The sequence below is a fragment of the Vombatus ursinus genome, unplaced genomic scaffold, assembly GCF_900497805.2.
Source record: "Vombatus ursinus unplaced genomic scaffold, bare-nosed wombat genome assembly UNPS02014811.1, whole genome shotgun sequence".
In the NCBI taxonomy this organism is placed as follows: Eukaryota; Metazoa; Chordata; class Mammalia; order Diprotodontia; family Vombatidae; genus Vombatus; species Vombatus ursinus.
This window is the reverse complement of record NW_020954589.1, coordinates 14,322,664-14,339,444: the sequence shown is the minus strand read 5'-3', so window position 1 is coordinate 14,339,444 and position 16,781 is coordinate 14,322,664. Positions and strand designations below refer to the sequence as shown.

Genomic DNA, 16,781 nt, shown 5'->3' with positions numbered 1-16,781 from the left:
CTTAGAGTATTATTTCAAAAAACAATCATTACACTAAGAAGTGGGAAAGAGCTGTAAAAAGAAACCAAAAAATTCTGACAAATAGATCAATTATTTTACTGACATAAGAGCAACTCACATTTATGTAGCACTTTATCACTTACAAGAGAGACAAGAGATGTCAAGTGACATGCCCATAGTTACATGGCTTTTAAATGTCAGAACAGAATTTCAAACACCAGTCCTTTCTCATTCCAAGTTCAATATTTTCCCTATTACACCAAGCAGTCTCCCAATAAAACCCAAGCTATCCCATTTAACGGAATGTTGAAAAAAAATCTTCCCAAGTTGTGGTATGTGAATGTAATGGAATACTATTGTGCTATAAGAAATGATGAGCAGGCAGATTTCAGAAAAACCTGGAAAGACTTGTATGGACTGATGCTGAGTAAAGTGAGCAGAACCAGGAGAACGTTGTACACAGTAACAGCCACATTATGTGATGACTTTGATAGACTTAACCCTTCTCAGCAATGCAAGGATCTAAGACATCTCCAAAGGTCTCATGATGGAAAATGCTCTATCCACATCCAAAGAAAGAACTATGGAGTTTGAATGCAGATCAAAGCATGCTGTTTGCTCTTTTTTTTTCTTGTTTGTTTTGTTTCCTCTTTCTTGTGGTTCTTCCTATTGGTTCTAATTCTTCCTTACAACATGACTAATGTGAAAATATGTTTTAATAGGAATGTATATATAAGAACCTATATCAGATTGCACACCATGTTGCAGAAAGAGGTGGGGAGGGAGTGGGAGAAAAATGGAAAACTCAAAAGCTAATGGAAGTGATTGTTGATAAATCAAAATAAATCAATAAAAAAAAATCTTCCCTCGTATCAAAACATAAACTAATCTTTTACTTTAGAAAAACTCCCCTAGCCTGGGATCATCTTGTATGTATGCCAGCAGGATAGATACTGCCTCTCTCTCCACTAATCTCTTACACTCAGACAATATGACTATTTTTCAAAATTAAAAAAAGCCAACTACTTAACATAAAAATTCATATCATTAATGATCAACCTTGAACAGTTTTCTCAAATCATTAAATCACAAAAATTCATCGGATCCACAAAATCCTCATCAGCTTTATCAGTATGTATTAATACTCTCTCACACCGTTTACTTTGCTTCTAACTTAAGACTCACAGGGGCAGGTGCCTAAGAAACATCATCTAGTCCAAGTCCTCAGATACAGAAATGTCCTGCCCCAGGACACACAGTCAATGAATGCTATGGCCACAAAAAGAACCCCCATGTCCTGATTCCCCGTCCAGTGTTGTTCTCCTTGTAGCTTGAGACAAAGAGAACACAACTATCACACCACAGCCATTATACTCAAAAGTACAAAGTCCTCCTAAAAGGCCAGAGAAAGGAGATACAGAAGCTAATCAAGTTCTTTTAAGCCTATTACCTGATTTTCGGGACTATCTTAATTTCTAGAGCCCCAAACAGTCAGTCTTGTACTTTCAGGGCTGACCTCAATAACACGATGTTCTCTAATGTACTGCAACATGGGCTCCAGGCCTCAAGTTTTCCATCTCTCCCACTAGGGGAAACACATCATGCAGGGCCTATTTTGCTTCTAGGAATGGCCTATGAATTGATGAGAATGCCTGAAGTATTTCCAGCAAAGAGAAAAACAAAAAACTGAAGACTTGTCTGCAGCTTAAAATTGAAACAATCACAAGTAAAAGTCTTTGCCCAAGACTTGTTCAAAAGCAATCCCAAAATAGCAGAATATAAACAGATCTATTTGGTTAGTATCAGAATTTTTTTTATATCCTGAAAAAGCAGGCTTCCTTAAGTGGGATCAGTGCAGCTGTCCCAAGAAATTTCTTTTTTGTTTTGTTTTTTGTTTTTGTTTGTTTTTGGCTAGGCAGTGGGGTTAAGTGACTTGCCCAGGGTCACACAGTTAGTGTCAAGTGTCTGAGGCCAGATTTGAACTCAGGTCCTCCTGAATCCAAGTCAGAGCTCTATCCACTGCGCCACCTAGCTGCCCCACCCCCAAGAAATTTTTGCCACTCACATTAAAACAGATTTAGCTATGCAGTAAAACTGAATGGCAAGAGGCATTATTTGCTGTCAGTGACACACAGAGATACTAATGACATCAGGACTGGTACCTTAGAGAAGAACAAACAGAAAGAGTAAAAGAAAGAGTAAATGCTTGTTCCAGGCGGTGCTTGTGCATCTTACCCACATATTCTGAGAGGAAGACGACAAAGAATGGAGTGACCAAGTCATTAATTCCCTGCACGTAGCCACTGGCAGGGTGTCGGATGGCCCAAATGAACAGAATTCTTTCAAAGATCTAGGAAAAGGAAAAGAAGAGAAATGGTGGGGTTAAAGTCTAGCAGACCATCCCCTTCCATGTATCCCCCTCATAGTATGTTGCAGGGTTAGTGCTGAATTAAAAAAAAAAAACTCTCAGCACACCAATATACTCAGGCTAGGAAGCCTAAAATGCTTACCTAATTCTCAATTATGTAGGTGGTTTTTTTTATCTCTTCCTCCTTACATAATCTCTACAAGGTGGGAACAATAATTAACATGTCTATAGCCCTTGAAAGTTTATAAAGTGCTTTCCTAAGGAGCTGTCAAGATTATCCCTATGTTGTAGATAAAGAAACTGAGGCTCAGAAAACTTCAATGACTTACCCATGGTCACACAGTATTGGAGCTGGGAGAAGAACCCAGATTTCCTGACTCCAAGTCCATTGCTTTTTCCATTAGAGGATGAAACTCAGATCAGGTCATTTTGCTACCTGGACAATGTCTGGAATGGGTAAGTTACCCAATTACTCTCCTACCACTCTAAGACATGAGGGTTGACTGCTTTTTAATTTAATTTCAATTCTGAGAAGAGATTAAAGAGTATTTGAGCTCTGTTTCTCAAAGATCATTTCTCTCTTTTTCATGTATTAGGAGATAAAGGAAAAGAAGATCAGGAATGCCATGCTGTAAAAGAGGAAGGGGAACTAAAATAATAACAAATTCATATTTAACAACTTAACACTTACAAAGCACTTTACTTACAACAACTCTGTGAAATAGGCACTACAAGTATTATTCCTGTTTTACAAATGAGGAAATTGAAACTGAGAGGCTCAGAGATTTTTTCACGGCTACAGAATCAGTAAGGAGGTAGCTCAAATTAGCTATACACAGAGGAAGTCAATTTACAATTAGGACAAAACAGAAGGTAACCTAGATATTATCTTGGGATGGGAAGTCATGTACATTACAGTCAATTAAATCCTTTAAGTTGGGAATTTGAAGACAGAGATTGTAGTCAGGGTATCAACGAGAAAGGCTCTAAGGATAACAGAACCTCAGCAAGTGAAAAGAACCCAACTGGGCAAAGAGAAAGATGGTACTAATGTCCTGGAGCTCTCTTCTCTGCTCACTCCAGCCCAAGATTACTTCTCCTTCCCCTATACTCTCCAATTTCCAAAACAGTCTACACACTTGTTCTTTGTTTCATTCTGATTCCTATGCTTTTGAGACCAGACACATCCAGAGGCTGGATTAGGTAGGGACTCAGAAGACCTAAATTCTGGTCCTGGTTCTTCCGCTGACCTATAATCATGTGTAAGTCCTTTCTCAATGCTGGGCCTCAGTTTCTCATCGGTAAAATTAGGGGGTTGAACTAATGATCCAATGAACCATTCAGCAACTTGATTTCAAGTTGTATTCAAAGACTCCATATTTTACAAATCTGAGTCATAAAAGACAAAGGCAAACCAGAGGCAAATAACAGGTAAAAGAGGGCTCTGTAGCAGGATTACATGATAATCCTAATCCCAAACTCTTTTTAAAAACATGCATTTTATTTTCCAATTACAAGTAAAAACAATTTTTAACATTCTTTTTAAAATATAATTTTGAATTCCAAATTCTCTCCTTCTTCCCCCTAAAGCTCCCCCAATTAAGAAGGCAAGCAATTTGATATGGATTATAAATGTGCCATCATGCAAAATATATTTCCATATTGGTCACACTGTGAAAAAAAAACACAGACCCCCAAAATAAAGAAAGTGAAAGATAGTATGCTTCAATCTGAATTCAGACTCCATCAGTTCCTTCTCTGGAGGTGGAGAGCATTTTTCATCATGAGTTCTTTGGAATTGTCTTGGATCATTATGTGGCTGAGAAGAGCTAAGTCATTCACAGTTAATCCTCGTACAATATTGCTGTTACTGTGCACAATGCTCTCCTGGTTCTGCTCACTTCATTTTCAGTTTATGTAAGTCTTTCCAGCTTTTTCTGAAAGCATCCAGTTCATCATTTCTTACAGGTCAATAGTATTCCATTACAATCACATATCACAACTTGTTCAGCCTTCCCCCTTTGATGAGCATCCCCTCAATTTCCAATTCTTTGCCACCACAAAAGGAACTGCTATAAATATCTTTGTACAAATAGGTTCTTTTCATTTTTTCTTTTTTTATAAATCTGCGATACAGACCTTGTAGTGGGACTGCTGGGTTGAAGGGTATGCAGTTTTGTAGCCCTATGGGTATAGTTTCCAATTGCTCTCCAGAACGGCTGGATCAGTTTACAACTGCATCAGCAATGCATTAGTGTCCCAATTTTCCCACATCCTCTCTAACATTTATGATTTTCCTTTTCTGTCATATTAGCCAATCTGACAGGTATGAGGTAGTACCTCAGAGTTGTTTTAATTTTCATTGTTATAATCAATAATGATTTAGTGTATTTTTTTTCATATGACTATAGATAGCTTTGATTTCTTTGTCTAAAAACTGCCTGTTCATATTTGACCAGTTATCCATTGGGGAATGACTTGTATTCTTATAAATGTGACTCAGTTCTCCATATATTTGAGAAATGAGGCCTTTGTCAGAAATATTTCCTGCAAAAATTTTTCCCTAGCTTTTCACCATCTTTGGCTGCACTGATTTTATTTGTGCAAAAACATTTTTAACTTGATGTAATCAAAATTATCCATTTTACATTTCATAATGTGCTCTATCTCTTGTTTGGTCATAAATTCTTCCCTTCTCCATAGATCTGACAAGTAAACTATTCCATGCTCCTCTAATTTGCTTATGGTATCACCCTTTATGTCTAAATCATGTATCCATTTTGACCTTGTCTTAGTATATGGTATGAGATATTGATCTATACCTAGTTTCTGCCAATCTATTCTCTAGTTTTCTGCAGTTTTTGTCAAATAGTGAGTTCTTGTCCCAAAAGTTTGGATCTTCGGGTTTATCAAATACTAGATTACTATGGTCATTTACTACTGTGTATTGTTTACCCCATCTAGTCCACTAATCTACATATTTTCTAGCTAGTACCAGATTGTTTTGATGATTACTGTATTAAGATCTCATATGGCCAGGCCCCTTCTCTTCACTTTTTTTTCCCATTCATTCCCTTTTTTTCTTGATTTTTTGTTCTTCCAGATGAATTTTAGTATTTTTTCTAGCTCTATAATTTTTCAGTTTGATAGGTATGGCACTGGATAAGTAAATTAATTTGGGTAGAAAAGACATTTTTATTATATTGGCTCAGCCTACCCATAAGCAATTAATATATTTCCAATTAATTAAACAACTGATATTTTTCTAACTGACTTTGTATGAAAAGTGTTTTCTAATTGTGTTTCTATAGGTCCTGAGTTTGTCTTGGCAGGTAGACTCCCAAGTATTTTATAATGTCTACAGTTATTTTAAATGGAATTTCTCTTTCAATCTCTTGCTGCTGGCCTTTCTTGCTAATATATAGAAATGCTGATGATTTATGTAGGTTTATTTTATATCCTGCAACTTTGATAAAGTTGTTAATTATTTCAACTAGTTTTTAGTTGATTTTCTAGGATTCCAAGTATAATCTCATATCATCTGCAGAGTGATACTCTTCTTTCCTCACTGCCTATTCTAGTTCCTTCAATTCCTTTTTCTTCTCTTATTGCTACGGCTAGTATTTCTAGTACAATATTGAATGATGATGGGGGTATTCTTGCTTTACCCCTGATCTTACTGGGAAGGATTCTAGCTTACTCTCATTATAGATAATGCTCGCTGATGGTTTTAGACAGTTACTACTTATCATTTTAAGGAAAGCTCCATTTATTCCTATGCTTTCTGGTGTTTTGAATATGAATGACTGTTGTATTTTGTCAAAAGCTTTTTCTGTATCTACTGAAATAATAATATGATTTTTGTTGGTTTTGTTATTGATATGGTTAATTATGCTGATAGTTTTCCTAATATTGAACTAGCCCTGCATTCTTGGTATAAATTGTACTTGCTATCGTGTATGATCTTTGTGATATATTGCTGTAATCTCCTTGCTAGTATTTTATTTAAAATTTCTGCACTAATGTTCATTAGAGAAATTGGTCTATAGTTTTCTTTCTCTGTTTTCACTCTTCCTGCTTTAGGTATCAGCACCATACTTGTGTCTTCTTTGCCTATTTTTCCATATAGTTTATATAGTATTGGAATTAATTGTTTTTTAAATATTTGGTAGAATTCACTTGTGAATCCATCTGGTCCATGTGATTTTTTTCTTAGGGAGCTCATTCATGGCTTGCTCAATTTCTTTTTCTAAGATAGGATTATTTAAGCATTCTATTTCCTCTTCTGTTAATCTGGGCAATTTGTGTTTTTGTAAATATTCATCTATTTCACTTAGCTTGTTAGAATAATTGGCACATAATTGGGCAAATAGCTCTTAATAAATGCTTTAATTTCATCTTCATTGGTGGTAGAGCATTTTCTCATAAACTACAGATAGCTTTGATTTCTTCATTTGAAAACTGCGTATTCACATCCTTTGACCATTTATCAATTGGAGAATGATTTGCAGTCTTATAAATTTAACTCAGTTCTCTATATATTTGAGAAATGAGGCCTTTATCAAAGAAACTTGCTGTAAATTTTTTTCAAAGTTATGATTACTGTGTATTTCCCTCCATCCTATATTCCCCCTCCCCTTCTCCTTTCACCCTATCACTCATTTCTTTTTCCGATTTTTCTTCTCTCTTTTTTTGATTTTTAAAATCCTTTTAGAGCTCTTCCAGGAATTCTTGGGGGGTGGGGTGGGGGAGGACAAGACCAATTCAGATTTTTCTTTGAGGCTTTGGGTGTAGCTATTTTGACTTTGTTGTCTTCTGAGTTTGTTTTGATCTTCCCTGTCACCATAGTAACTTTCTATTGTTCTGTTTCCTCATTTTTCCAGCCTATTTTTTGACTTTTGACAATATTAAGGTCGGGCTATGCTCCCAGGGTGGAGGAAGCATTGTCTCAAGCTTCATATTTTTTGTGCTGCTGTTTTCAGAGCTAGTTTTTTTTGGGGGGAGATTGTAAGTTTTCAGTTCTTCCAGGGTGGTATGATCTAAAGAGAGGTGTGGTCACTGCTCTCCTGGCCAGTGTTCTAGTCTGTGAGTGATAAGCTCCCTTTTCTGCCCTAGAACTGTGAACAAGGTCTCTGCTTCCCTGCAGCCACACACTCTAATGTGCTAGTGCTTCTCCTCACCCTGGAAACCAGGTATGGTCAATGCAACAGAGACCTGCACCCAGGGCCAACAAAGGGTCCCCTAAAAATTCCTTCTGACCTAGTAGTGGTATTGCTGGGTTAAAGGGTATGCACAGTTTTATAGCCCTTTGGCCATAGTTGCCAACTGTTCTCCAGAATGGCTGGATCAGTTTACAACTCCACCCTAGTGCCTGAGTGTCTCAATTTTCCCACATCCCCTCCAACGTTTATTATTTTCCTTTTCTGTCATAATGGCCAACCTGACAGGTATGAGATGGTACTTCAGAGTTGTTTTAATTTTCATTTCTCTAACTAATAATAATTCAGAGTATTTTTTCATATGACTACAGATAGCTTTGATTTCTTTTGATTTCTCTTACCATCTGTGGGCTGAGGGCTCAGAAAGCCTCCACCATCTACTGACGCCAATTTAGCTGCCCTACAATGTTTACTGGGGCATGGTCTGAGCTCCAACTCTGACCTTAGTGAGTCAGACCCTTCCTACCAATCTTCTAAGTTGTCTTGGGTAGGCAAATTGGTTCACCCTGTGCTTTTGCTGGTTCTACCACTCCCAAATTCATTCTGAGACATTATTCTCAGATTGTTGGGAGGGAAATTTGAGATAGCTCAGGTGAGGGGCAGCTAGGTGGAGCAGTGGATAGAGCACTGGCCCTGGAGTCAGGAGGACCCGAGTTCAAATCCGGCCTCAAACATATAACATTTACTAGCTTGTGACTCTGGGCAAGTCACTGAATCCCAATTGCCTTGCCAGGAAAAAAAAAAAAAGATAGCTCAGGTGAGTTTCCCCGCCTTTACTCCATCATCTTCCTAATCCTAAACCCTTAATCTTGTGAGCATCAGTTATCAGAAAACACCTCCTGCATTTTCTATGACTGAAGTAGTATTTTCAGAGCTCAGGTACAGAGGAGAAAATGTTATCAAGAAAAGAGATCAAAAGGAAGCTTTTATTTGGCTTTTGGTCCTTCATTAAACAAAAACAAAAAAGCAGAGAATCTATAATGGGTTTTACAACCAGTGTCTCTGATAAGGGCCTCATTTCTAAAATATATAGAGAACTAAGTCAAATTTATAAGAATACAAGTCATTCCCCAATTGATAAATAGTCAAAGGATATGAACAGGCAGTTCTCAGATGAAGAAATTAAAGTCATCTATAGTCATATGAAAAAATGCTCTAAATCACTATTGATTAGAGAAATGCAAATCAAAACAACTCTGAGGTACCACATCACACCTATCAGATTGGTCAACATGACAAAACAGGAAAATGATAAATGTTGGAGAAGATGTGGGAGAATTGGAACACTAATGCATTGTTGGTGGAGTTGTGAAATGATCCAACCATTCTGGAGAACAATTTGGAACTACGCCCAAAGGGCTATAAAAATGTGCATAACCTTTGACCCAGCAATAGCACTTCTAGGGCTGTATCCCAAAGAAATCATAAAAATGGGAAAAGGATCCACATGTACAAAAATATTTATAGCAGTTATTTCTGTGGTGGCAAAGAATTGGAAATTGAGGGCATGCCCAACAATTGGGGAATGGCTGAACAAGTTGTGGTATATGACTGTAACGGAATACTATTGTGCTATAAGAAATGATGAGCAGACAGATTTCAGAAAAACCTGGAAAGACTTGTGCAGAGTGATGCTGAGTAAAGTGAGCAGAACCAGGAGAATGTTGTACATAGTAACAGCCACATTATGCAATGACTAATGATGACAGACTTAGCCCTTCTCAGCAATGCAAGGATCTAAGACATCTCCAAAAGTCTCATGATAGAAAATGCTATCCACATCCAAAGAGAGAACTATGGAATTTGAATGCAGATCAAAGCATACTATTTGCCATTTTTTTCTTCTGTTTTGTTTTGTTTCCTCTCTCTTGTGGTTCCTCCTCTTGGTTCTAATTCTTCCTTACAAAATGACTAATGTGAAAATATGTTCAATAGGAATGTATATGTATAGCCTATATCAGATTGCATGTCGTCTTGGGGAGGGAGGTAGAGAAAAATGGAAAACTCAAAAGCTTATGGAAGTGACTGTTGATAAATCAAAATAAATTAATTTAAAAAAGAAAGGAAAAAAAATTTTTAAAAAGAAAAAAGAAAAAGAGAATCTATAATGGAGTTCTTAACTTTTTTGTGTTATGAACCCCTCTGGCTGTTTGGTGAAACCTAAGGAATTCTTTCTCAGAATACATTTTAAATTTATTTTAAATACATTTTAAAAAACACACAAGATTACAAATAAAAACAATTATATTGGATCACAGTTATCAAAATAACAATTTTTTCAAACAAGAAGTTTATGTATCCCAAGTTAAGAACTCCTGGCTCTAGAGGCACCCTGAAAAATTTGTACTGGCAATGATATACCATGAGTACAAAGGACTCCAGATCGAGAATTGATGGTTTCAGAGTACAGACTGAAGTATACTTTTATTTCCTTTATTTTTCTTGCTTTTTAGTGGGTGGGGGGAAGGGAGGCAACACAGCCAATGTGGAAATATGTTTTGCATGACTTCATATGTATAATGGGTATTGTGTTTCTTGCCTTCTCAATGAGTGGGAGAGGGGATAGAAGGGGAGAGAGAACTTGGAACTGAAAATTTTTAAAAATTTCCTTTGGGGGGAGCAAAAGATATCAATAAACATCTATTTAAAAATGAAATTAAAAAAAATTATTTGAATTGGCCCATATATGTCAAAGAGAGTGGAGTACAACATCCTGATAGAAAGATGAAGCTGCTAAAATGTCTTCACTGTCGGCACTCCTATACCAAGGGCAGGTAAGCATCAACCCTGACCAGAAACATGGCTGTCCTCACTATTTTCACTAGACTGGCACACTGGTCTGGCAGCTGAACAGAGGGGCTATCATGCCCAACTTCTCTGTGTCCAGTGTTGTAGTGAGAGTTCTCTACCACTTGTACTCCTACAATGGCTTCTTTCACCCTCTAGATCAAACAGAAACCTCTCACACTGTGTTAGGCTCTCCCCCAGTGACTTTGACCCATCTTCCCCCAGACCTCACCGGCTCTTCCCTCTTCTTTCCAGCTTTATATAACTTCTTACTCACGCCCTCTGCCTGACACAGACTACCCCGCCCCACTTCTTCCACCTCTAAGCCTTTCCCTCATGGTAAATGTTTCAGTTAATCTAATTTACCTTCTTTTAAACAGGAGCATTCTAATAGCCAATGTTTTTTTTTTTTTTTTTTAAATTTTGATTATTTATGTTGATTATTAATCCTGATATTTCTATTAGGGAACAAACTCCACAAGGGCCATACACAATCTTGATGATGTTCATTCGAGTGTAAATGAAGTACCGCACACCTTGTGAATCCTCAAACATTGGTTAACTGATTAAACAGTAAAGTACATATAAGACTATTGTACGGAAACTGATGATGTCATAGTTCTCTTTGTCTAATGAAGTCAGAACAAAGCAGCAACGGGGTCAAAAGTGCAATTCTGGGGATTTAAACTAGATCCGAGAAAAATCCTGTGATAACAAAGGCCAAGAAACATGTTACTGTTGGGAGATCACGAAACAACCATTACCGTAGGTCATTAACAATGTCTGGATTGGTGTGGCTGTCATTCTGCTTGTGAACAAGGGAACAGACCAGGTAACCTCTGAATGTCCTTCCTACCTCTGTGACTCAATGGGTTTGCTGTATACAGCACTCTCGTCCATCGTCCTCTGCACCAACAGAGACAAACGCCTAAAGCCTTTGGGGTTCACTGCTTCTGCACAGTGTGCAACACATGGTAAATACTTAATAAATGCCTGCTAACATCTGCTTCTTCTGGGTGTTCTGCTACTGTAGCATACTAGAAGTTAAAAGAGAGAGTAGTTTGTGACTCTCTCTTTACATTCTGGTTTAGCTACCAAGAGAAGCCTCTAAAAATGCTTAAATTAAAAAAAAAACCAAAACTTAAATTCTTTCCCCAGCTGAAAGGAAGATGTGAACCACGCGTTAAAGCACACATGCATGGTTATATGTCTCTGAAGTATTAAATTCAATAGATGGTTGGAGCTGGACAGGATTTGAAAACCACCTAATCCTCCCTGCTCCTTGATTTTACAGACAAGACAACTGAGGCCCAGAGATGACAAATGACTCGTTCACAATTATAAGATAACCAGGAGTGGAATTTGAATTTGAACCCAGGCTTCCTGGCTTCTCTTTCAGTGCTCTTTCCATCACATTATGGATTCTCCAATACATCTATCCCAAACAGAGAGTGAAGAAGAAAGGAGTTGAGTAACATGGAGTTGAGCAGGGAAGCAAGCTGGGGAATCTGGAAAGCTTTCTGCTTCCTCTTGTGTAATGTTATTGTTTTATTTAGAGTTTTGTGAATCCCTAGAACAAGAGACAGATGCACATTTATGTGGGCTTTCAGCCTGATGCAATAAAAACAACATCAGGCCCTTTGGACACAGAACCACAGAGAGTCACTAAGAAGGGTAAGAGACCTTGGAGGCCTCCAGGGCCTGGAACTGGTCAAGACCATTTGAAGACTTCTAGAGGGAAGATGCCCACTGTCTCTCATTGCACTTGGGCTGGGAAATGTTTCCATACACTGAGCCTTACTTTGAGTCTCTGCAGTGTTGTTCCCCTCAGTGCTACTAGTTTTGCCCAAAGGGGCCAATCCTCTTCCACATAACCCTTCAAATATCTGAAGGTCGCGATCATGTTTTCCCCAAAATCTTCTCTTTTCTAGAGTAAGCCCTCTTCATTCCAGTCCCCTCACCATCCCGTTTAACTTCTTTTGAATTCATTCACAGGCTTCCTAAACTATAATACCGCAAACTGAACATAACACCTTAGCTGTGGCAGGACCAGGACAAAGTATGGTGGAACCTTCACTGCTTTGCCCACAGGCATTTCTGACTGATGCCTAGGAGAGCATGCCACACGCTTGGCTGACATATGGTTAACTCATCCTGAGCTGGCAGTTCACTACAACCCTACCAAATGCACTATTTTCTAGCCACACCTTTCCCCATCCTGCACTTGTTTTGTTGAACAAATCAAAATTTTACATTTATCCCTATTACATAACATTATTAGATAAAACTCAATTTTTTTTAACCTTTCTGGATCCTGACATCTACTGTGTTAAGTTATTCCTCTCAGCTTCACGTCACCTGCAAATCTGAGAGCATGGCTTCCTCCATGTCACAGAAAGAAAGAGTAAGCTGTAGTCTGTCATGCACAGACTTCTGACACCCTCCAATAGAGATAGCCATCTAAGCTGACAGCAAATCATCAATCAGCTGGACCTTTGGAGTCTAGCCATTCAACTAATTCCAAATCTGTCTGACTGCGGATCTGAGATCTGCCGCATATGTCTTCACAAAATACAGCACGAGAGATTCTGTCAAATGTTTTTCTAAAATAATAAGAACGCTACATCTACAACATTCCCCTGATCTTCCAGTCTAGTTACCTTGTCAAAAAAAAAGAAATAAGGTTAGTATAACATAACACATTCATGAAGCCACATTAGCTTTTAGCAATTAATGCTCCCCTCTCTGTTCACAAACCATCCTTTTTAAAGTGCTCTGTAATTTTGTTACAGGAATAGAAATCAAACTCACCTGCCTATAGTTTGCAGATTCCACTCTCTTCCTGAAGAAAAGGATCCAAAGATCTGAGTTCTAATCCTGACCCTGCTTCTAACTAACTTTGTGACTCTGGGTGAGTCATTCAACCTCTTTAAGGCTAAGTTTCCTTACCTGTCAAATGGGGATCTTTGCTTCACTTAAGTTATAGATTAAATGACAGATGAATTGAAATGTACGAAGCATTACCATCTGTAGCTATATAATCTGCTGCAAGAGGAAGAGATCTTAAGAGTATAAAGGAAGAGTACAACAGAAGCACATTATGAAGTACAACAGTGGGAGAAGGGCCCAAATAACGAAGTGTGTGCCTCACCTCTTGGACAAGTGGCTGCTGGAACAACGGAATGAGAGGATTCGTCCTTGGAATGTCAATGTGTATCTGAAAAAGAAGAGTGGTGTCCAATTAGGCCCATGGCCAAAGACAATCACCAGTCTACACTTGTCAGAGTAATTTTAGGACTTGAATACAAGGGGCTGATTACAAGCCAGTGCATAGGAATGACATTTCCTTTCTGTAGGAGCTCAGAAAATTCCTGCTCCAGCTGATCAATGTGAAAAAGCTCTGTGCACGCCCATTGGTTTCCCCCAGAGTGCACACATAAGCTGAATTTACAGGGTAACAACTGGTTGAAAAGTGAAATAAAGAACGGGTTGAACAGTGTTAGTCACAAGACCTACACAGAATCAACTGCTCTTCCTGTTGGCCAGTCTTTCCAACGTGTTACTGGGATGTCTCATATTGGGAGCTCACTAACTGATGCAGAGGCAGCAGGTACCAGAAAGATGCACTTTTCATGTCTTTTTCAGAGTCTTATTCAGCAGAAACAGCTACAGCTCCTATGATTCACGAGGTCTGAGAGCCGCAGCCGTGGCCCTGACGGGACCCAGGAGGAGCCTGTCTGCTTGTCCGTGCAGCAGCAGGACATAGAGACAGAACACGTGGAGCTTCTGTGAAACAAGTGCCGCCTTCAGTTCCCAGGGGTGGAAGCACTTTGGCTTGTTGACTTCAGGGAAGGGAAACCTTCAAGAGTTCTCTGAGATGAGAGCATAAGAGGCTCCCCCACGCTGAGTCTAACAAACAAAAGCATCAGAAGCGCCAAAAGAGGCCAATAACTATTCAGAAAATAATTCAACCAACATCTATCTGATGCCTGTTGTATGCAAAGCCCTGTGCTAGGCTATCCAAAAGCACAAACTCTTTAAGGGGGACGAGGTAGGCATAAAAAGAACTACCACACGAAACAAGACATCATTAGCACACAGGAAGGGTGCAGAGTGTTGAGATCTGGAAGGAAGGAAGGAAGGAACCACAAACGGAAACCAACGCACTTAAATTTGAGGTATAGCTCCTCCCTCTCGTCTTCCTCCATCTCTTTGGGCAGCTATGATCATGACTAACTCCTCTAACTCGCTGCTGTTGCCAAACCTCTTCAGTGAATGATAGCTACAGCGAGTGTCCTGACAACTGTCAATGGCAACTGTGGGCAAGCAGATATGAATGCCGAACAGGGGCTTTAGTCAATTGGTCTCCAGCAAAAGGCAATTCCGAGAGCCTAAACAAAAGTGATGGTTGTGTAAGTGGAGAGAAGGGGAAAGATGCTGTGGAAGCAGAAACAACAAGACCCAATGACTGACTGGGTATGTGGGGTAAGGGAAAACAAGGAGGTGAGGATGGCACTGAGGTTGCAAACTTGGGTGATGGAAGGAGGGTGGCACCCATCTAGGGATAGGGAAGTTTAGAAGAGGGGTTAGTTTTGGGGTAAAGATAACGTAATGGAAACAGCGATGAAGATTAAAACTCATCCATGCCTGCTCGTTCTAGGTGACTCGCTTTGCTCTACCCAAAATGAAAAGGAGGGAGGTAGAGCTCTTTTCCAATGGGGACTGCTGCGAAGCTCAGTGCTGTTATCTGTGAAGTGATCGGGGTAGGGAGCTGTTATTCTGAAGAGGGGAGGGGAAAGGAGAGGGAAATTTTTCCAACAGCACCTGCTGGCTGGTAGAGAGAGGACAGGTTATAATTGTCCTGAGAGGGTCATACTCGGCTCAGGAGGGAGAAGGTGGGGAATGTGTACTTCCAACTGTTGAGAAAGCTTTCCCTCCTCATCTCTACCTCCTGGCTTCCCTTCAAGCTAAAGTCTATCTTTCCCAGCCCTCCTTAATCTTAGTGCTCTCCCTCTGGGACTACCCCCAATCAGTCCTGTTTATAGTTTATTGGTACATAATTGTTTGCATGTTGATTCTCCCGCTGGACTGTGACCTCCTTGATAGCAGAGACTTTCCTTCCTTTCCCTACTTCTTCCTTCCCTTTCTTCCCTCTCCTTCCCTCTCCTCCAAAGGAGGCAGGGGTAAGAAAAGGGGAGTTTTGGGGGATGAGAATAGGAAAGTTTGTGTTGCAGGCAAGCCCCAAAACAGCCTATGAGGGATGGGGGCAGGAGTAGAATGTAATCCATCTTTCCATCCTCTGACTGGCTGATTATAGAGTCCTTGGGGTCAGGCCATGGCCCCCACTTTGGAGAACAATGCTTTATTCAGCTAGAATATATGATACTGAAAAAAGGAAAGGTCACAGTGCTGCAATATTTTCAACCACAGGTATGCCAAGAGACTGATAACTGAGGGATCTGGGAACCCTTCGACTATCCCCTGGAAACTGTCTGGGGCATATGGTCCATTAGGGGGAGAAGAAGAAGAGTCAGCAAATAGCAAACATACCTGTCGATAGGTATCCTGGTGGTGTTCTTCATTTCTGGAGTCATAATACTGCTCAATGAAACCAAAGTACTCCTCCCGTTTGCGCTGCAGTGTCATCTTCCTCCTCTCAGTGTTGGCTGGGAGGTATCCCTACAGACAGGAGCCCAGGTCAGAGGTGAACAGGCACTGGTCATATGGAGCCATAACTTTATTTTAGCCTTGCTATTGTACTAGAAACCGTGAAAGCAAGGGAGGAAAGGCTTCCAAAAGGATGGTGAGTTTTTGGTTTTGGTTTTTTTAGTTTTTGGTCTCCTAGTTTTTTCCTTCCCATTCAATGAAATCCAAGGATAATCAGATTAAACAGTGCTAATCTCCACAGAATATTGATTACTATGTCTCTAGGACTGAGCTCAGTCTGCAGTGTTGGGAACTACTCCGAGGCTTAGTTAGCTGGCACAACAGGGCACTGAATGTGGGTCAGAGAAGGGAGTTTGAACTTTAAGCTAGGGGCCTCCCAAAGTCTATAACTAGACTCTGGAGACATATGCACATTCCCCATACGTTACTGAGCAACATTAGTCCAGTGAGATTCAAAGTGACTATTGCCTATTTCCCATTCTACTCAATTGCATGTCAGAATTATAAGCCTAGAAAGCTGAATGGAATGCATGATACGGTAGCCGCAACACACAAAGCCAGACCTTCAAACGAGCCTCCGTGGGGCCCAGGCTCCCTCCTGGCCACAGCACCTGTCCTCTCCTTCCTGCCCCTGGCTTAGATCTCACTCTCAGCACTGATCTGCTGCACTACTGCCCTCTTCCTTAATTAAGTCCACTTTGTGTATTTTTAAAATTTACCACAGGTGGCAAAGGCAATGG

The 16,781-nt window shown here is 39.6% G+C and overlaps 1 protein-coding gene across 1 annotated transcript in view; it reads right to left on the bottom strand.

The window, feature by feature from the left end:
• Nucleotides 1-16,781, bottom strand: part of TBC1D22B (TBC1 domain family member 22B) — a 116,423-nt gene that overhangs the window by 41,918 nt on the left and 57,724 nt on the right. Inside the window, exons 6-8 of the mRNA XM_027876580.1 lie at nucleotides 15,925-16,053; nucleotides 13,526-13,591; nucleotides 2,236-2,350 (exon numbers count right to left, since the gene is read on the bottom strand). Coding sequence (XP_027732381.1) covers nucleotides 2,236-2,350; nucleotides 13,526-13,591; nucleotides 15,925-16,053 — 310 coding nt within the window. The remainder of the gene's footprint in view (nucleotides 1-2,235; nucleotides 2,351-13,525; nucleotides 13,592-15,924; nucleotides 16,054-16,781) is intronic.